Below are 16,605 nucleotides of genomic sequence, written 5' to 3' on the forward strand. Positions count from 1 at the left end.
AGCCAGCAAGTTCTTTCACCCCCCCCACCCGCCACTCAAACCTCCGCACCGAGGCAGAGCAGGACCTCGTGGACGACACCGGAGCGCAGAGGAATGTCAGTGTTACCGGCGCTCACCAGCTGAACACGCAGTCTCAGGTGCCGGTAGCCGTTTAGTCGCTTTCGTGTCGCGGAGAGCGGGGACTTCCTTCTCCGCGTTGCTAATCCCTCACGCCGAGCAGCCGGTAAGGAGATGCTAACATTGCTAACTGTAGCCTAGCTAGCTGGCTAGCTAGCTTAGCGGCGCCTGCTAACGGCAAACACCATTCGAGTTAGCGCAACTTAGCTAGCGAGCTAACTTAGCTAGTAAGCGACCAAAAAAAAAAAAAAAGAGTGGAGAAAAGGCAGGTATAAACTAAACACAACTTTGGAGTCCAGAAGTGCCTCTTTTTAAAAAATACAACTTTTCGAGTTAGTTTCAAACTGTCACAAAATAGAATCTACCTGAGTCACCATTAGCAGTGAGACTAGCACACAACTAGTTAGGCTAACGTATAATTTGGGTAAACTGATATATGGGCACAGTTTGTAACCCGAGCTTCTGCTAAACAATGTCACCGTTAGCTAACATTTACTGGTGGTTTTAGGTTTAACAGCTCCAGGTAGCTGAAACTAAGGCATCTTAAATAATTGAAAATAATTATAATTCTAATTATGATTTATCCAGCACATTTACAGTATGCTGTATACAATGTGGAATATTAGACACTCCTCTGACACAACACATGTCAACAACAGTACAAAATGCAGGTTTTAAATAAGTGGCGAAGGCAGAAACAGTTTCAATAACAAGTGATCATAACCTTTAGATATTTTTATCTAATAACCTGCCACACCATGATAACTGCACATTTAATGAGGACTCCATGTTGTCGTTCTTGCCATCTGTGTTAACTTAGAAAGTCAGAATTGCTAATAAATATAGTCGATATGTGATGACGGAGCAGGTATGGGTTCAGTATATAGCCCTAAAGTACATAGTGTATTTGATGGACACAACATTTGGCACAGCTCATGTGGGTGCAAAGCCTGTGGCCTTTGAATGACATGACAGCTAATGTACCTCACTGCTGCAGAAAGACCAGGACAGTACTTCCACTGAGAACATTAGCATGGTGATGCAGATTTATAAAGTAAATGTTATTGTCCCGATGCTTTTATGCTTTGCTGGGAAACTATTTTGCCAAATCAGGTTCATTTAGGGCTGGAACTAGTGATTGTTTCTGATGAATGCATCAGTCATGTTGATTTTGAAAATGCTTTTCATAATTTTGCAGAGCCAAAGATGACATCTGAAAATTTCTTTATTTTGGTAACAATTCAAAACTTAATGGTATTCAGTTTCACCACGATAGAGAAAAGCAGCATATTGCCTTTAACCCTTAGATCCACGAGTGATTGGATCCACTCTTCCATAAGTGGGTCAAAAATGACCCGTATAAGAATCAATGTGTTTTAATGCCATTTTTGTCATTTTGGGTAAGGATAATAATTTTGTATTATTGTTTGTATTATATTTTTGTCCACACAAGAATGATTTCATGTTTAAATTATGTTTGTTTTTCTCTTTGTAGCAGATTTTCAACATTTTGAAAATTGAAAAATAAAATTATTACATAGAATAGCAATAGAAGAATGTCAGCGTCCATTTTTGTTGATATTTTCCCACTCTTTTCCTCCAGCTGTTGCTGCTCTCCGTCCCTCCAAGTTTGTGCATCACCTCTTGTATGATATTATCCGTGATAAAGAGCTTGGTTTAGTAACACAAATATTACAATTTCTTTAAAAGTATAAAAGGTAACTTAAAAATTTAAATAGAATGATATCAAAAACATGTTTTTTGAGGAATAGCTGGAATATGGCATGATAACTTTTCATTACCAAGATTTTGCTAGAAAACTACCACTCCTGGTCATTTTTGACCCACCTATGCATCTAAGGGTTTAGAAGCTGGAACTAAAAATGTATTTTAATGTGCATGTTTTCTAGTTCTGGTTCAAATGCTGGAAAAAAAATGTCAGTTATCAGAATTGTTGCCGATTATGTCAGATTAATCAACTAATTGCTCCAGATTGAACCTTTAAACAATGATGGAATGTTTCCACCTTTGGTTGTAGTTACACCTGTTTTTTTAACCTAATCTAAGTACAGTCCCAGTGAATTTCATATATTCAAGCAGCTGTATACACATTTTAAATATGTTAAAAGGACATCAGTGTTATAACTGCATGGGGATTGTCGGAGTTCAGGTGTCTGAATCTGTGTCAGGAGAGAAAAGGCTAAATTTGTGGTTTCCTAATGATTTAACAACTCTTGGGATGCCGCTGACAACCTTTCAAGCACGGCTAGCTTGGGCCTGTGGTTCCAAAAATGTAGGATAGTGAGGACTAGTGCCGTGCCTGTTCAAAATGAACTGATTGCTTGGCCTCTGGTATTGCAGCTTTCCCAGTATCAGCTGTCAAGATAATTTTTATTGCTCAATCCATATGGCAATATCTAAAATCAATGTTTTATTCAGCCATCATCACCTAAATTCCACCTCAGTGCTGTGTTATTTTTTAAATAATTAATAGATCCTAACTGTGAAATGCTGATCAGAAAAAAAATCATCTTTTTCTGAACTGGGCAAACAGTATTTTTACTGACGTAATTGGTTATGACTTGGACTCATCTTAACAGTAGAGGACTGTATACAGTTAAGGTAATCACTGGCAAGTATATTTTTGAAGTAGTATGCGTCAAGAAAAATAGCGGAAACTCTCTACGCAGTCTGTAATATTAATTTGTACCATTTTCTCTGTCAAAGGTGGTCATTACAGTAAACATGAAACATGAAATGGCCAAATAAAAGAGTCAGCATAGTGCACTGTTACTACGTTACCATAGCAGCAGTGGTGCAAAAATTTCTTCAGACATGGGGGCAATGAAGGAACATTCAAAATCAATCTACTAACAGAAGAGGTTGATAATCCAAACCGTTAGTGGAGGAAACACTTGTGTGTGTGTGTGTGTGTGTGTGTGTGTGTGTGTGTGTGTGTGTGTGTCTTTAGTTTACAAAAAGGCATATAAAGTTTCTTCTGTTTAAAAATCTGACACCATTTAACTCTGATCAGCTGCTATTTTCATGCACAGATGTTGAGACGTATTTTCTGTTTTCAGGTAACAGTTAAAAAGAAGACATGCCTCAGAAACAGAAGTTGAAGTCGTGGTCTGACCTGAAACAGGCTGGTAATGAACGCTTCAAGACGGGCCAGTATGGAGAGGCCACAACTCTTTACAGCCAGGCAATCAAGGAGCTGGAGAAGTCCAGTAAGTATAACTTAACTATAGCCTGAAGATATATGTAATCCACCTGGAGAAATGATAAATGTAGAGTGTGTTTGATCATTATGGCACCTGAACCTTGTATAGTATATTTTTCCGAACAATATTCTAGTTTGCAGAAGATGCCTGTCGGTGCATTTTGTTTACCGCAGAAATGGCATCAGTGATAAAGTAATGCCTGTACATTGATTTAATCTCTCAAAAAATTAAAATATACTGCGATTTGACTCAAATTGGATCTTCAGCAGTCTGTTCTGATCCTTCAGTATTTTTTCAACCAGTAAAAGGTCTCCATATTTCGTTCATACTGACAGTTCAGATGGTCTGCTGTGTTTGGGTCTTCTGACGGACAGAGCAGATTGATTTTAGTTTGAAACGCTGCTCCTAAAGAGAAAATTTCCCTCCTTTTTAAGGTAAAAAGAACCCAGAGGATTTGGGCATTTTGTACTCAAACCGTGCAGCCAGCTACCTGAAGGATGGTAACTGTGCAGAATGTGTCAAAGACTGCAACATGTAAGTGTTGTTTTTATTGGATGTATCTTACTTTTCTATCATTCTAAACCCAATTTTGTTATTCTGAGTATTTCATTTTGTACAGCTTTCTTAATTTTTGTCATTTTTCTTTTGCTATTTGGAGTTCACTTTCTCCCCATTGAGGGTTTTAGTATTTCTGGCTTCTCCAACGTGGGTTTTCTTTACAAATGTTTCCGATGTTCAAGAATATCCAGAGGCCTTATGTTACAATACAGCTTAATTTCCCTTAAATGTTTTAAAAGGACCTTTTTAAAAGACACATGTCAGGTGTTTATCGTCTGTTGCAGGTTTTGGCCTTCAGTCAAACAACAGTACAACAATATAATTCCATTCTTCTTACTCAGCTTGAAGAAAATACCAGCCTTGTAACATGTACATGTTTTTTCGCAGGTCTCTAGATTTGTTCCCCTTCAATGTGAAGTCTCTGCTTCGTCGCGCTGCTGCCTACGAAGCTCTGGAGCGTTACAGACAGGCTTACATAGACTACAAAACCGCTCTACAGATCGACTGCAACATAGCAGCAGCTCATGACGGCACCAACAGGTAGACTGGAGATGTTTTATTTATCATAAAGGATTGCTTACATCAGTGTCAGGTGTGTTTGTGTCAGAAATATTCTCTCCTTTAGGCCAGAAGCGTGAAATGAAAGCTGGAATACTCAGTTGAGATTTATAGTGACAGAAAAAACATTAACTTTCAGTTGCATTTCTGTGTAAAAGACAACTGAAACTTTTATTTCAGATGTCACGTGGCTGTGATATTCTCTGCATCTGAGTTATACTGATCTAATTTTGTCCATTTGGTTTACAGTTAAAGGTTGACAAACACAATGAATTATTCAGTGTGAAAGCTATCCAGATATTCCTGATATTTTTGGTAATAACCCATTGTCCAGCTATTCTGAGCTTTAACACAGCTGACTAGCATTATTTAAAAATTGCCTTCAGTACCAGAAGCTTTCATCCTTTATCATTTTCTGCGCAGCATACAAGCTGCATCTGTTTTTTTTATAAAGCACTAAACAAGGTATTTGTTTTGTTTTTGTCCTGTTTTGCCTATTTTTCAGGATGACAAAGGCGCTCACAGAGGCAGACGGTCCATCATGGAGAGAAAAGCTTCCTCCCATCCCCACAGTTCCTCTGTCTGTGAAGGAGAAACTTGCCCAACAAAATGCAGCCAAGACCACACAGCAGAACCCCACACCACAGCAGAACCCCACACCACAGCAGAACCCCAAACCACAGCAGAACCCCACACCACAGCAGAACCCCACACCACAGCAGAACCCCAAACCACAGCAGAACCCCAAACCACAGCAGAACCCCACACCACAACAGAATGGCACCAAGCAAACAAACAAATCTGGTATGTAAATTTATGTTTTCTACAGAGAAACCCTTTAAATTTAGTTGTCACAAACTGGATTTGTTATTTTTATTTACAGTTCAAAAATGGCATCTCCCAGTCAATTTCATGTTTTTCATGAAAACTCACACTTTCATTCATGTGCTAACATAACTGCACAAGGGTTTTCTAATCATCAATTAGCCTTTCAACACCATTAGCTAACACAATGTAGCATTAGAACACAGGAGTGATGGTTGCTGGAAATGTTCCTCTGTACCTCTATGGAGATATTCCATTAAAAATCAGCCGTTTCCAGCTAGAATAGTCATTTACCACATTAACAATGTCTAGACTGGATTTATGATTTAATGTTATCTTCATTGGAAAAAAAAATGCTTTTCTTTCAAAAAATGAGGACATTTTTAAGTGATCCCAAATTTTTGAACAGTAGTGTATGTTTGAAGAATAAAAAGAGCAGCATTTGAAGAATCTTGCCAACAGAACAACAATCTGAAACAAACCTCAACATCTACCATGAAACACTTGAAGAAACACAGACTGAAGCTTCAGAAGTTTCCCTCGCAGTCCGCTGATTGAAACATCATTAAAATATGTGATTAGATTTCAATTTCAATTCAATTTTATTTATATAGCGCCAATTACAGTCAAATTGTCTCGAGACGCTTTAGAGAACCCATATGCTTGACCCCCAGAGCAAGCCAAAAGGTGACAGTGGCAAGGAAAACACCCTTTTAACAGGGAAAAAAACCTCGAGCAGAACCCGGCTCTTTATGTGGGGGGACTCATCTGCCTGCTGGTCGGGCGGATTTCAAACATGATGAACCTGCAAGATGTCTGAAACAAATCTGCAGGGAAAAAATCTGCTGACAATTCCTAAATGACATCAGAAGGACTCTTACTGGAAATGAAAAGCTGTGCAAGCTGTGGCTACTAAGTATGGAATTAGCTCAAATACGTATACTACCGTTCAAAAGTTTGTGGTCACCCAGACGATTTTCCATGAAAACTCACTTTTATTCATGTGCTAACATACCTGCACAAGGGTTTTCTAATCATCAATTAGCCTTTCAACACTATTAGCTAACACAATGTAGCATTAGAACACAGGAGTGATGGTTGCTGGAAATGTTCCTCTGTACCCCTCATCTTCATTGGAAAAAAACTGCTTTTCTTTAAAAAATCAGGACATTTCTAAGTGACCCCAAACTTTTGAATGGTCGTGTATATAATGCAACTTTAGCTCTATATATATGAAACAGACGTGTGAAAACATTCTTTGAAAATTGCAGTAAAACCAGCAAAACATCTGAGTCCTGCAGCATGTGAACGCATTCTTTGATTTATTTTTTCCATCATACTTTATTAAATCCTCATCAGCTCCCAGTGACAAAGACAAAAAGAAAGGCCAGGCCCTGAAAGACGAAGGCAACGCCCTGGTGAAGAAAGGAGAGCATAAGAAGGCCATAGAGAAGTACACCCAGAGCCTCAAACTCAACCCCACTGAGGTCACAACCTACACCAACCGGTGAGCCACATGTTCTTCTGTACATCTGCAGGTTTATTGTGGACAGAATCTGTTTTTAAAAATATTTTTACCTACAATCCAAAAACTATTTTCTGTGGCATGCTGAATATTAATCAAGATTTAGTAAACTGTGATAATAATGCTGTGACTGCAATTACAATATCAGCTTTTGAAACAGGAATTTCAGGAGTGTTAAGGTGTTTTTAGTGTTTGTTTTCAGAGTGGAGACTTCTTATTGTTGCATTACACAAAATTCATCTACGTCTGAGTATTTTATGAGTCAGTCAGATTAAAACCTACCAGATGCATCCGGTGTAGCACATGGTAGCCACTGATGTCTTAAATACAAGTATTTTCACTCCATTACCACTGTTTGTTTTTGTTTTTTTTTTAAGTGTTAACGCTGTGTTTATGGTCTTATTTTTCTCATTTTGTCTTTTGCTCATTTCTTTGTTTTGCGTCTTTTTTTGTCTTGCTTGTGTTGTCTATTTTTTGTTGTTTTGTTTCTTGCTTCTGTCGTTTTTTCTCATTTGTGTAATTTTTTTTGTCAAATTTCTTGTCTCTGTTTTGTTTTGTGTCGTTTCTCATTTTCTTGATGTTTTGTTTCTTGTTTTTGTCGTTTGTGTCTCTTTTTGTAATATTTTGTCTTGCTGTTTTTTGTCTGACTTTTGTTGTTTTGATCATAAAGTAAAACACTGTATCGTTCAGTTCCAGATACTTGTAATTAAATGTTTTGTGTCTTTTTGTAAATAAACTGTGATCTGTAAGTTGTAATGATAAACTGAGGTATAATATTGCTGAAAATTTCAGATTGTTCATAATGTTTTGTAAAAAGATAATTCATTAAATGTGAGTATTTTCAGAACATACTTTTTTTGCACTAAAACAAAGGAAACATTTGGAATTGTCGTTATTTATAGGTTTTATGCTCTGATTTTACTGGCCCAGCCCACTCGAAATCAAAATGGGCTGAATGTGGCCCCTGAGCTAGAATGAGTTTGACACCCCAAGTTTAGATTGTTGTGAGCAAGAAGTTGCCCAAAAAAAAAAGAATTTTCTGGCTATTTCTTCATGGGTCAGGCTTTACGGGGTTTTAAGAAAAAATGCAAGCAAATCCTAAACTGTCCAGAGTGAAGTGTAGGCTGCAGTAATTTTACAGCCTTCTTGGAAACCAGCAAACAGCGAAAAAAAAGAGCACTCCCTGTCTGAGAAACGTTATTAACTGTAACGCTCACATGTATTCACAAACATTTTATGTATTAAGTGACTATGAGTTCAAGGTCAAAACAGGCCTTCCTGTGTTTGGCTTGAATTTGTTTTCAGGTGTTTAATTGTGCTTTACTGTGTTTGTGCGATCAGGGCGCTGTGCTACCTGTCAGTGAAGCAGTACAAAGACGCTGTCAGGGATTGTGACGAGGCCCTGATGATTGACGGCGGCAACGTCAAGGCTCTCTACAGGAGGGCTCAGGCTCGCAAGGAGCTCAAGGTAAGACCCTCAATCTTCATCACTGCGCTTCAGTTTCTGATTCCCACACAGAGCAATCAGGTGTTTTTTTTAAAAGCGTCTTGAGGATTTGAGGGTGAGCGACAAAAAAGTATCTCCTGCCTCGATAATTGTTGACGTTTCCCCCCGGCAGCCTCTCCTCATCAGTATTCCACACACAGATGGGACACGGTGAGCTCGGCACTCACAGCTCCATGCAGCACAACTCTCAACTCTGTGCTTGGAGGTTTGAGTTGTGAAAAAATGGCAAGAAGAGAAATGTTTGTGCTGGCACAGCAGACACAGATCTCCAGTCTGCTGTTTTTTATAGATCATTTCCACTTGTACAGAGGTATGTTTCTTGTTTAGACATCTAATTTAAATAAGGAACACAGCGTGATGATGAATGCACTGCGGTTGTGACCAGATCTCAGCCAGGATTAAATAAATTAGCATAATTAGTTTTTAATCATTAAATCCGACAGATCACTTGAACAGGTGCTTCAGTCCAGGAAGTTCAGTGTGGGTTATATAGTCAGGAGTTGGTTTATCATTTGGGATGTAAAAAGTCTGTGAAATCCTTTTTTTTTTCTATCTTTACAAAGATCACAAGTTAAAGACAGCACATAATAATGTACTTATGACTGCCCGTCCAAAAAAAAAGTCGCACTCTAATTTTTCATTGGACCACCTTTAGCTCTGAGAACGACATATTCACTGTGACATCGTTTCAGTAAACTTCTGCAATGTCACAGCATTTATTTCTGTCCAGAGCTGCATTAATTTTCTACCACGATTTTATATTGATGATGGGAGAGTCGGACAAAGTCTTCTCCAGAACATCCCAAAGATTCTCAATGGGGCTGAGGTCTGGACTCTGTGGAGGACAATCCATGTGTGAAAATGATGTCTCATGCTCCCTGATCCACTCATTCACAATATGAGCCCCATGAATCCTGGCATCGCCATCTTGGAACATGTCCATGCTATCAGAGAAGAAAAACTTCACTGATGGAAAGACCTGGTCATTCAGTATATTCAGGTAGTCAGCTGATCTCATTCTTTGGGAACATAACGTTGCTGAACCTGACCAACCCCAGATCATAACCCAAACCCCCACAGACTGGTAGGTACTAACCATGATGAGTGCATCAGTTCATACGCCTCTCTTCTTGCCCTGATGCGCCCATCACTTTGGAACAGGGTAAATCTGGACTCATCAGATCACATGACCTTCTTCCATTGCTCCAAAGTCCAATCTTTATACTACATAGCAAACTGAAGCCTATTTTTCCAATTGGCCTCACTGATCAGTGGTGTTTTTAGGGATACAGCTGTTTTGTCCCAATCCCTGGAGTTCCCTTCATGTGGAAATGCTCTTACTTTCACTTATTTTCTCTCCACCTCTCTGCCTCTTCTGTCCCTCTCAACCCGCTGGCCAGCAGCAGATGGGTCCCCCCACCTAAAGAGCCGGGTTCTGCTCAAGGTTTCTTCCCTGTTACAAGGGTGTTTTTCTTGCCACTTTCGCCTTAGGACTGCTCTGGGCCTTCAGGCATATGGGTTCTGTAAAGCATCTTGAGACAATTTGACCTGTAATTGGCGCTACATAAATAAAATTGAATTGAATATTAAACATAGCTGTGAGTTCTACTGTTGGTTTCCTCCGATCATCTAAGAGTTTGTTCCCACCACATTTGATCCTCTAAGATGATGGTTCTCCACTATCCTTCAGGTTTTAATACAGTTTTTCTCAATTGATAAGACACTGTTCCTGAAAAATAGCACACATTTCCTAACACATGGCACACTATCTTTTTTATTTGAACACAATTCACAAAGCACTGCACACTTGTGTCAAAAGCGCACTTTATTGTCAAAATTTGAACTTCGTTTTCAAAATTAAGATGCACAAAGCAAAACTAGGACACTGCACTGCTAAATACAAAACACTCTTCTCTCACTGTGTTTTCACATGAAGTGTAAAAAATGATACAGTCCTCAAAAATGACAACTTAAACACAAATGCATCCTATAAATAACTCAGAGGGGTCATTGCAGTGCCTGACTGTACATTATAAAATAAAAATAATGTTAGACAAAAAAAAAAATACAGCACTGTATTGTACACAGTACAATACAAGTATCACCCCTCAGAACTGCATTAATCCTTTCATGAGGGAGGACCCTAAATAACTCTCTGTACCACTGTGTAACAGTTGGTGGTTTATCCTTAATCCAGTTTATCAAAATGCATTTTCTAGCCAATAACAACAGTTTGTCACATAGTTTGAAATGTGGTCGCGTCAAAGCAACTGATTTTGATGGAAGGCCAAGTATGAACAGGCCTGGGTCACTCCTGATGTTGGCCCGAAAAATACCCTCAGCTCTTTAGAAATTGCACCCCAGAATCTTCTTATCAGTTTGCACTGCCAGAAATAGTGGTAGTAGGTTCCAACCTCTCTTCCACATTTATTACATAGGGAAGAGGTCTGGCGATCCATCTTATTTAGTATGTAAGCGGTGTAGTATTTTATACTGTCTCTCTGAGTCTACTACATGTGAATGTTGATCTAATTACCTTAATGGCTTCCTGCCAGTCATCCTCGATATAGACTGTGTCAAGGTTCCCCTCCCATTTCTGTGCAATGTTTCTGATATCACCTGGGCTAAGAGAGCAAAGTAATGTATAGAAGGCGGAGATAAAATGCATGATGTTTTTACGGTTGACAAGGAATTTCTCTCTCATTGTACAAGACCGAACCAGAGGGAGAGAAATTTCTAGAGCCAACAAAGTGGCGGATCTGAAGAAAACCATAAAAGTGTTCTTTGGGGATACAGAATTTTGATTGTAGATGTTGGAATGTCATGAGTACATTTTCTGTATACAAATCTCCCACCACTCTCACTCCCCTACTATGCCATAGGTCAAAAATGCTGGTTTCTTATAAGAGGGGTCAGGAGCGAGTTGCAGGGCCCCCTTCCCAGGTACTTACAGATTCCCTGCCACACCCTAATTGTGTTGTATATAATTGGGTTATTTTTTATGTCCCTTGGTAACTTCTTCCCATCACCTGTGACCAGGCTCCACAGAGAGGAAGTTTGGGAGGCCCAAGAGTCCAAACAGGGCTCCAAGTTAAGATGAGCATGTAACCACTCCCATAGAGAGTGAGCATGGCAAGCCCAGTTGTAATAATAGATGTTTGGTAGAGCTAGGCCTCCTCTATCAGCAGGTAACTGTAGGGTTTTGATTTTCTGTCGCGGCCTCTTGCCATGCCAGATGAATCTAGAGAATGCTCTATCTATATCAGCTATTACTTTTTTGGGTAACCATAGAGGCAACATTTGAAGAGGATATAAGAGCCAAGGAAAAATGTTCATTTTAATTAGACTTATACGTCCCATGAATGATAGAGGAAGATCGTGCCACCTCTCTAAGTCCCTCTTTGTTTCACTAAGAATTGGAGAGAAGTTAAGCTTCCATAGCTCTGCCAGGTTTGGGGAAACATTGATCCCAAGGTAAGTGAAGCCACTTGGGGAACATTTCAGGGGACAGCTGGGGGGCAAATCTCGGACAGTAGTTACCCAGAGGCATCGCTTCTGATTTTTCAAAATTTATCTTACAGCCCGAAAAGGAGCCAAATTCACGCATAGTGGACAGGGTAGCTGGTATTGATATGTCGGGTCTCGTTAAGAACAACAAAATATCATCTGCGTAGAGAGCTATTTTGTGGATTTTACCTCCAATCATCACCCCGTGCATGTCTTGTTGTGACCTAATAACCTCAGCTAGGGGCTCGAGTGCAAGGGCAAATAGTAGTGGGGACAGAGGACAACCCTGTCGGGTCCCCCTTTGCACCTTGAAGGACGAGGATTGAACACCATTAGTCATAACACAAGCTACTGGGGAGTTATAGAGTGTCTTGATCCATTTCAGAAAATTCCCTCCAATCCCAAACCTCTCCAGAATGTTAAATAAATACTTCCATTCAATCCTGTCAAATGCCTTTTCCGCATCCAGGGATATGGCAAAGGTTCTGCTATTTGTTTGATATGAGAATTAGATTACATTGAGTAATCTTCTCACATTAGCAAAGGAGAATCGGTTTTGTATGAATCCCGTCTGATCTGGATTTATTAAGAATGTCAAAAGCTTCTTCAGTCTCGTTGCAAGTAATTTTGAGAGTAATTTACTGTCTACTCCAATAAGACTAATAGGTCTATATGAGCCACAGATATCTGATGGTTTATCTTTCTTAAGGATGAGGTTGATATTTGCCAGGTTTAGTGTTGGGGGGAAATGACCACACCCAAATGAGTGTACAAACATGTCTGTAAGTGGTCCAGCTACTAGATGGCTTAATTTCTTATAGAATTCTGGGCAGAAGCCGTGAGGTCCGGGTGCTTTGCCACCCTTAAGGGAGGCTATGGCTCCTTGGACCTCCTTCTGAGTTATAGGTGCATTTAATGTTTCTTCTTGTTCCTCTGATAGACACAGGAGAGTCACTCCGCTTAAAAATTTGGATATTTTAGCATCAGTGGGGTCGCATTCGGATGAGTAAAGTTGCTGATAAAATTGCCTCATGATCCTGTTAATGTCTTTGGTTTTGTAGTGTTTGTCTCGTTTATCGTCTAGGAGTGATGATATTGTGTTCGGTTCTACTCTGCCTTTTGCTAATCTTGCTAATAGTCGGCCTGGTTTATTCCCTGATTCATATAACCTATGTTTAGCAAAGAAAATGGCTGCTTCTGCCTTTTTTGTAAGCAACTGATTTAAAGCTGAGTGAGCTGCTTCCAGTTTTTTAGAGAGAGTTCTAGTGGGTGTGTTCCTAAATTGCAGCTGTAACTGTTGTACTGTCCTTTCTAAATTTTGTTGTTCTTTAATGGCAGCTTTTTTCTGAGCTGTGGTATAAGATATAATACTTCCCCTAACATAGGCTTTAGCTGTCTCCCAGAGCAAAGAGGGATTGATGTCTGGCGTCTTATTAGCATCCATAAAGATATTCCACTGATCTGTAATATAGTCGATAAAAGATGGGTCACTCAATAGAGAGGGGTTCAGCCTCCAGTGACGAGAAGCAGGGTCAGCATAAGGAGGACTAATACACAAGCTTACATGAGAGTGGTCAGAGATTGTACATATGCCAATTGAACATTCCTTTACCCGATCCAGCACCGTTCCCGATGATAAGAAGAAATCAATTCTAGAGAATGTCTGATGAGGCTGGGAGAAGAAGGTGTAATCTCTCTCTCTAGGGTTGGTAATTCTCCAAGTGTCAAACAGCTCTAAGTCATGGCAAAACTCCTTAAGCCTCAGACTCTTTCTGGAAGTTGAGTTGAGTCTAGGGGGAGACTGGTCAACACACGGGTCATGTACACAATTAAAATCCCCTCCCAGTACGGTGTATGGGGTATGTATTGATGTGATATCCGACAGAAGTTTTGGGAGAAAGGTAGCCTCATATTTATTAGGGCCATATATGCAGCCTATTAAGATTTGTTCCCCATAGAGATAACCTGAGATAAGAACATATCGGCCATCATTATCACTTATGGTTTTCTCCAGAGTGAAAGGAAGACTGCGGTGGATCAGTATGGCAACCCCTCTACTCTTTGAGTTATGGGATGAGTAGAACACCTGACCCACCCAGGCCCTCCTCAGTTTCAGATGCTCTAAGTCAGATAGATGGGTTTCAGATAGTAAAGCTATTTTTGTATTCTCCTTTCTCAGAAATGTTAGGATCTTTTGCCTTTTTATCACATTGTTTATTCCCTTAACATTAAGGGACACTATCTTGAGATCACTCATAGTACGACTAATACTGATTTGACAGCCTGTAGGGAGGGGTTCAAGGGGCAGCAGCAGGCCCCAGTGTATTTATGGCAGCTAGAAAAAAGGATTGGCAATTGTGCAACATGGAAAATGAGTGGCTTACAATAGAAAATGGCATGTACAATAACAAATGACATAACATCATGAACGAGAAAACAGCCATCCCCAAACGATGGATCCCCAACTAACTCCCATCCCACCCCCCACCCCCCCTTCCTGAGCGACCCTGAAATGTGGTCTGCAATGGAAAATGCGGGGCACATGAAACTGAGAAGAGTCGCCGCCAAAAAGAGAAGATCTAACATCCTCTCTAGCCTATTTACTCCCGCTTAGCCCAAGCCAAAATAATTTCAACCCTTAAGCTATAAATCCTAACAACCGTCATGCATTTATCATTTCCAGTTTACTGCTATGAAGAGGTAGATGTAAATTAGTGTTCAAATACCTATTGCATTGACACAGTTAATATCTCCACATACCTTTGCGTCAAGCGTCTACCCAGGAGAGAAAGAGAAAAAATAAAATAAAAATAAGACTGTGTCCTCAGGGTAACAATGACTTTATCCCTCTAGTACGTAAGGTCAGCTCAGTCCAGTTCGTCCAGAAAAGCAAGCGCGTCCTTGGGTGACCGAAATGAGCAGGTTTTTCCTCCGTGTGTGAAGGTCAGGGTAGCTGGATAGTGCATGGAGAATCTCACGTCCCTCTTGATGAGTCGTTCACACACCCCGTTAAACCCGCGGTGCATCTCTTTGACTGGAGCCGTTATGTCCTGTCTGATGAAGACCGTTTGACCCTCATAGGTGAGCGGAGCCTATTTCCTGGCCGTGGTGAGGATCCTGGACTTGTCTCCAGAGTTATGCAGCTTGATAATCACAGTGCGTGGCCGGTCCGGTCTCGGCGGACCGAGGCTCCGGTGAGCTCGGTCAATCTTGATAATGCCCCGCTTGGTCTCCAAGTTGAGTAGAGTTGGGAGCCAGCGCTCAAAAAAAGCAACTGGTTGTCGGCCCTCCGTTTCTTCTTTGAGATTGTAGATTAAGATATTGTCCCTGCAGCTCCGTCCCTCCATATCAGAACACTTCTCTGTCAGAATGCGCACTTTTGCCTCCAGCTCGGCCAGCCTGGGTGTCACAGCCGACATGCTATCCTCCGCCGCTGAGATACGATGCTCTGCTTCTGTGATGCGCTCAATGTTAGCTTCCACTTTGGCAGCAATGTTGTTCAATGTAGCGGATAACTCCTCAATCTTCTTGTCCATCAGCGCTGATATCTTCTCAATAACATTTTGGGAGATATCTGTACCCAGGGTTTCAGCGTCGATAGCAGGTGGTACATGCAGCTGCGTTTCTTGGCTAGCTTCTTTGCTAGTTAGCATACTCATCCTCGTGTTTTGCTCCTCGGCTGGCTTATTGGTGGCAGATTTAGCTGTCTTGGCGTTGGGCATGTTGTCGAGTTGTTAGAAGGTAAATCTACGGTTTTAATTTTGGTAACGGTAAGATAACTAAATTTGGCTCGGGAGGCACGGGAGCTCAGCGACCAAACGTCTGCTCAGGGTGACTGCATCACGTGACCCCAGAACATTTCTGACTGCTTGTATTGTTCCAAAGTGACAAACAACATTTACATACATGTAAAGTAAACCACAGTAAACCTGAAAGCATTGACTTTATGCACCATCCTTACCATCTGCTGACCTCAACAACAGATTGCATTCTGAACAGCTAATGCTGTTTCCCAGCAGGTTTTATAGTGTGCAGTTCATTGGCAAAAGTGTTTTCATTTTTGACCTGTTGTGTCTTAATTGTGACAGCAGTGTTGGAACAGTGTCCCAATTCTGCTTCCAAGTGTTCACTTTTTGAAAAATGTGTGATATGAGTGAAAAAATGTGTTCAAATGAGCAAAAAACGTGTTCAGTCTTTTGCAAAAAGAGTGCAAGAGTTTTGGAAACTGTGCAAACCATGAATAGTGTCCAAAATTTGGACAGCAGAGCCCCTTTTTTTGAGAAATGTGTGCAGTCAGTTGATGGCTGTGTGCAGTGAATGGAATTTAGTGTCTTATCAATTGAGAAAAACTGTAATGCGTTGGACGGTTCTTAACTTGATTTTAGTAGTTTCAGAAATCTCCTTAATTGTTTTCTTTGCTTGATGCAGGCCAATAATTTGACACTGCTGAGACAGATTAACATCTTTTCTGTGACCAGAGGATATGTTTTCCAACATGGTTGTTTAAGAAATAAGAAGCTCCTCACTGCACCAGCGAGAGTTAAATAAGTTGTTGCAGCTGAAACATTCATCACTGCAGGAATTATCCAATGGAAGGCTCGTACCTGTTCGCTTAGTTAAATCCAAGTGGTGACTTTTTTTTTTTTTTTTTTTTTTTGGACGGACAGTGTGTAATATATATAATGTTAATAGTAATCTACTATTAATATGTTCTTGGTAACTGCAGTCTTCTGTTGGGAGTCTTTTTGTTGTAGCCAAAATTGAGTGAAGGAGAACGGTGCACT

General features: G+C 40.3%; 1 protein-coding gene across 1 annotated transcript in view; it reads left to right on the forward strand.

Annotated features, from left to right (window-relative positions):
* tomm34 (translocase of outer mitochondrial membrane 34) overlaps positions 1–16,605 on the forward strand; it is a 26,502-nt gene continuing 9,897 nt past the window's right edge. The window contains exons 1-7 of the mRNA XM_023276029.3: positions 1–223; positions 3,198–3,347; positions 3,776–3,875; positions 4,287–4,439; positions 4,963–5,261; positions 6,642–6,789; positions 8,149–8,275. Of these exons, the coding sequence (XP_023131797.2) occupies positions 3,218–3,347; positions 3,776–3,875; positions 4,287–4,439; positions 4,963–5,261; positions 6,642–6,789; positions 8,149–8,275 (957 nt within the window). The 5' untranslated portion in view covers positions 1–223; positions 3,198–3,217. The remainder of the gene's footprint in view (positions 224–3,197; positions 3,348–3,775; positions 3,876–4,286; positions 4,440–4,962; positions 5,262–6,641; positions 6,790–8,148; positions 8,276–16,605) is intronic.

The sequence above is a fragment of the Amphiprion ocellaris genome, chromosome 5, assembly GCF_022539595.1.
Source record: "Amphiprion ocellaris isolate individual 3 ecotype Okinawa chromosome 5, ASM2253959v1, whole genome shotgun sequence".
Classification (NCBI taxonomy): Eukaryota; Metazoa; Chordata; class Actinopteri; family Pomacentridae; genus Amphiprion; species Amphiprion ocellaris.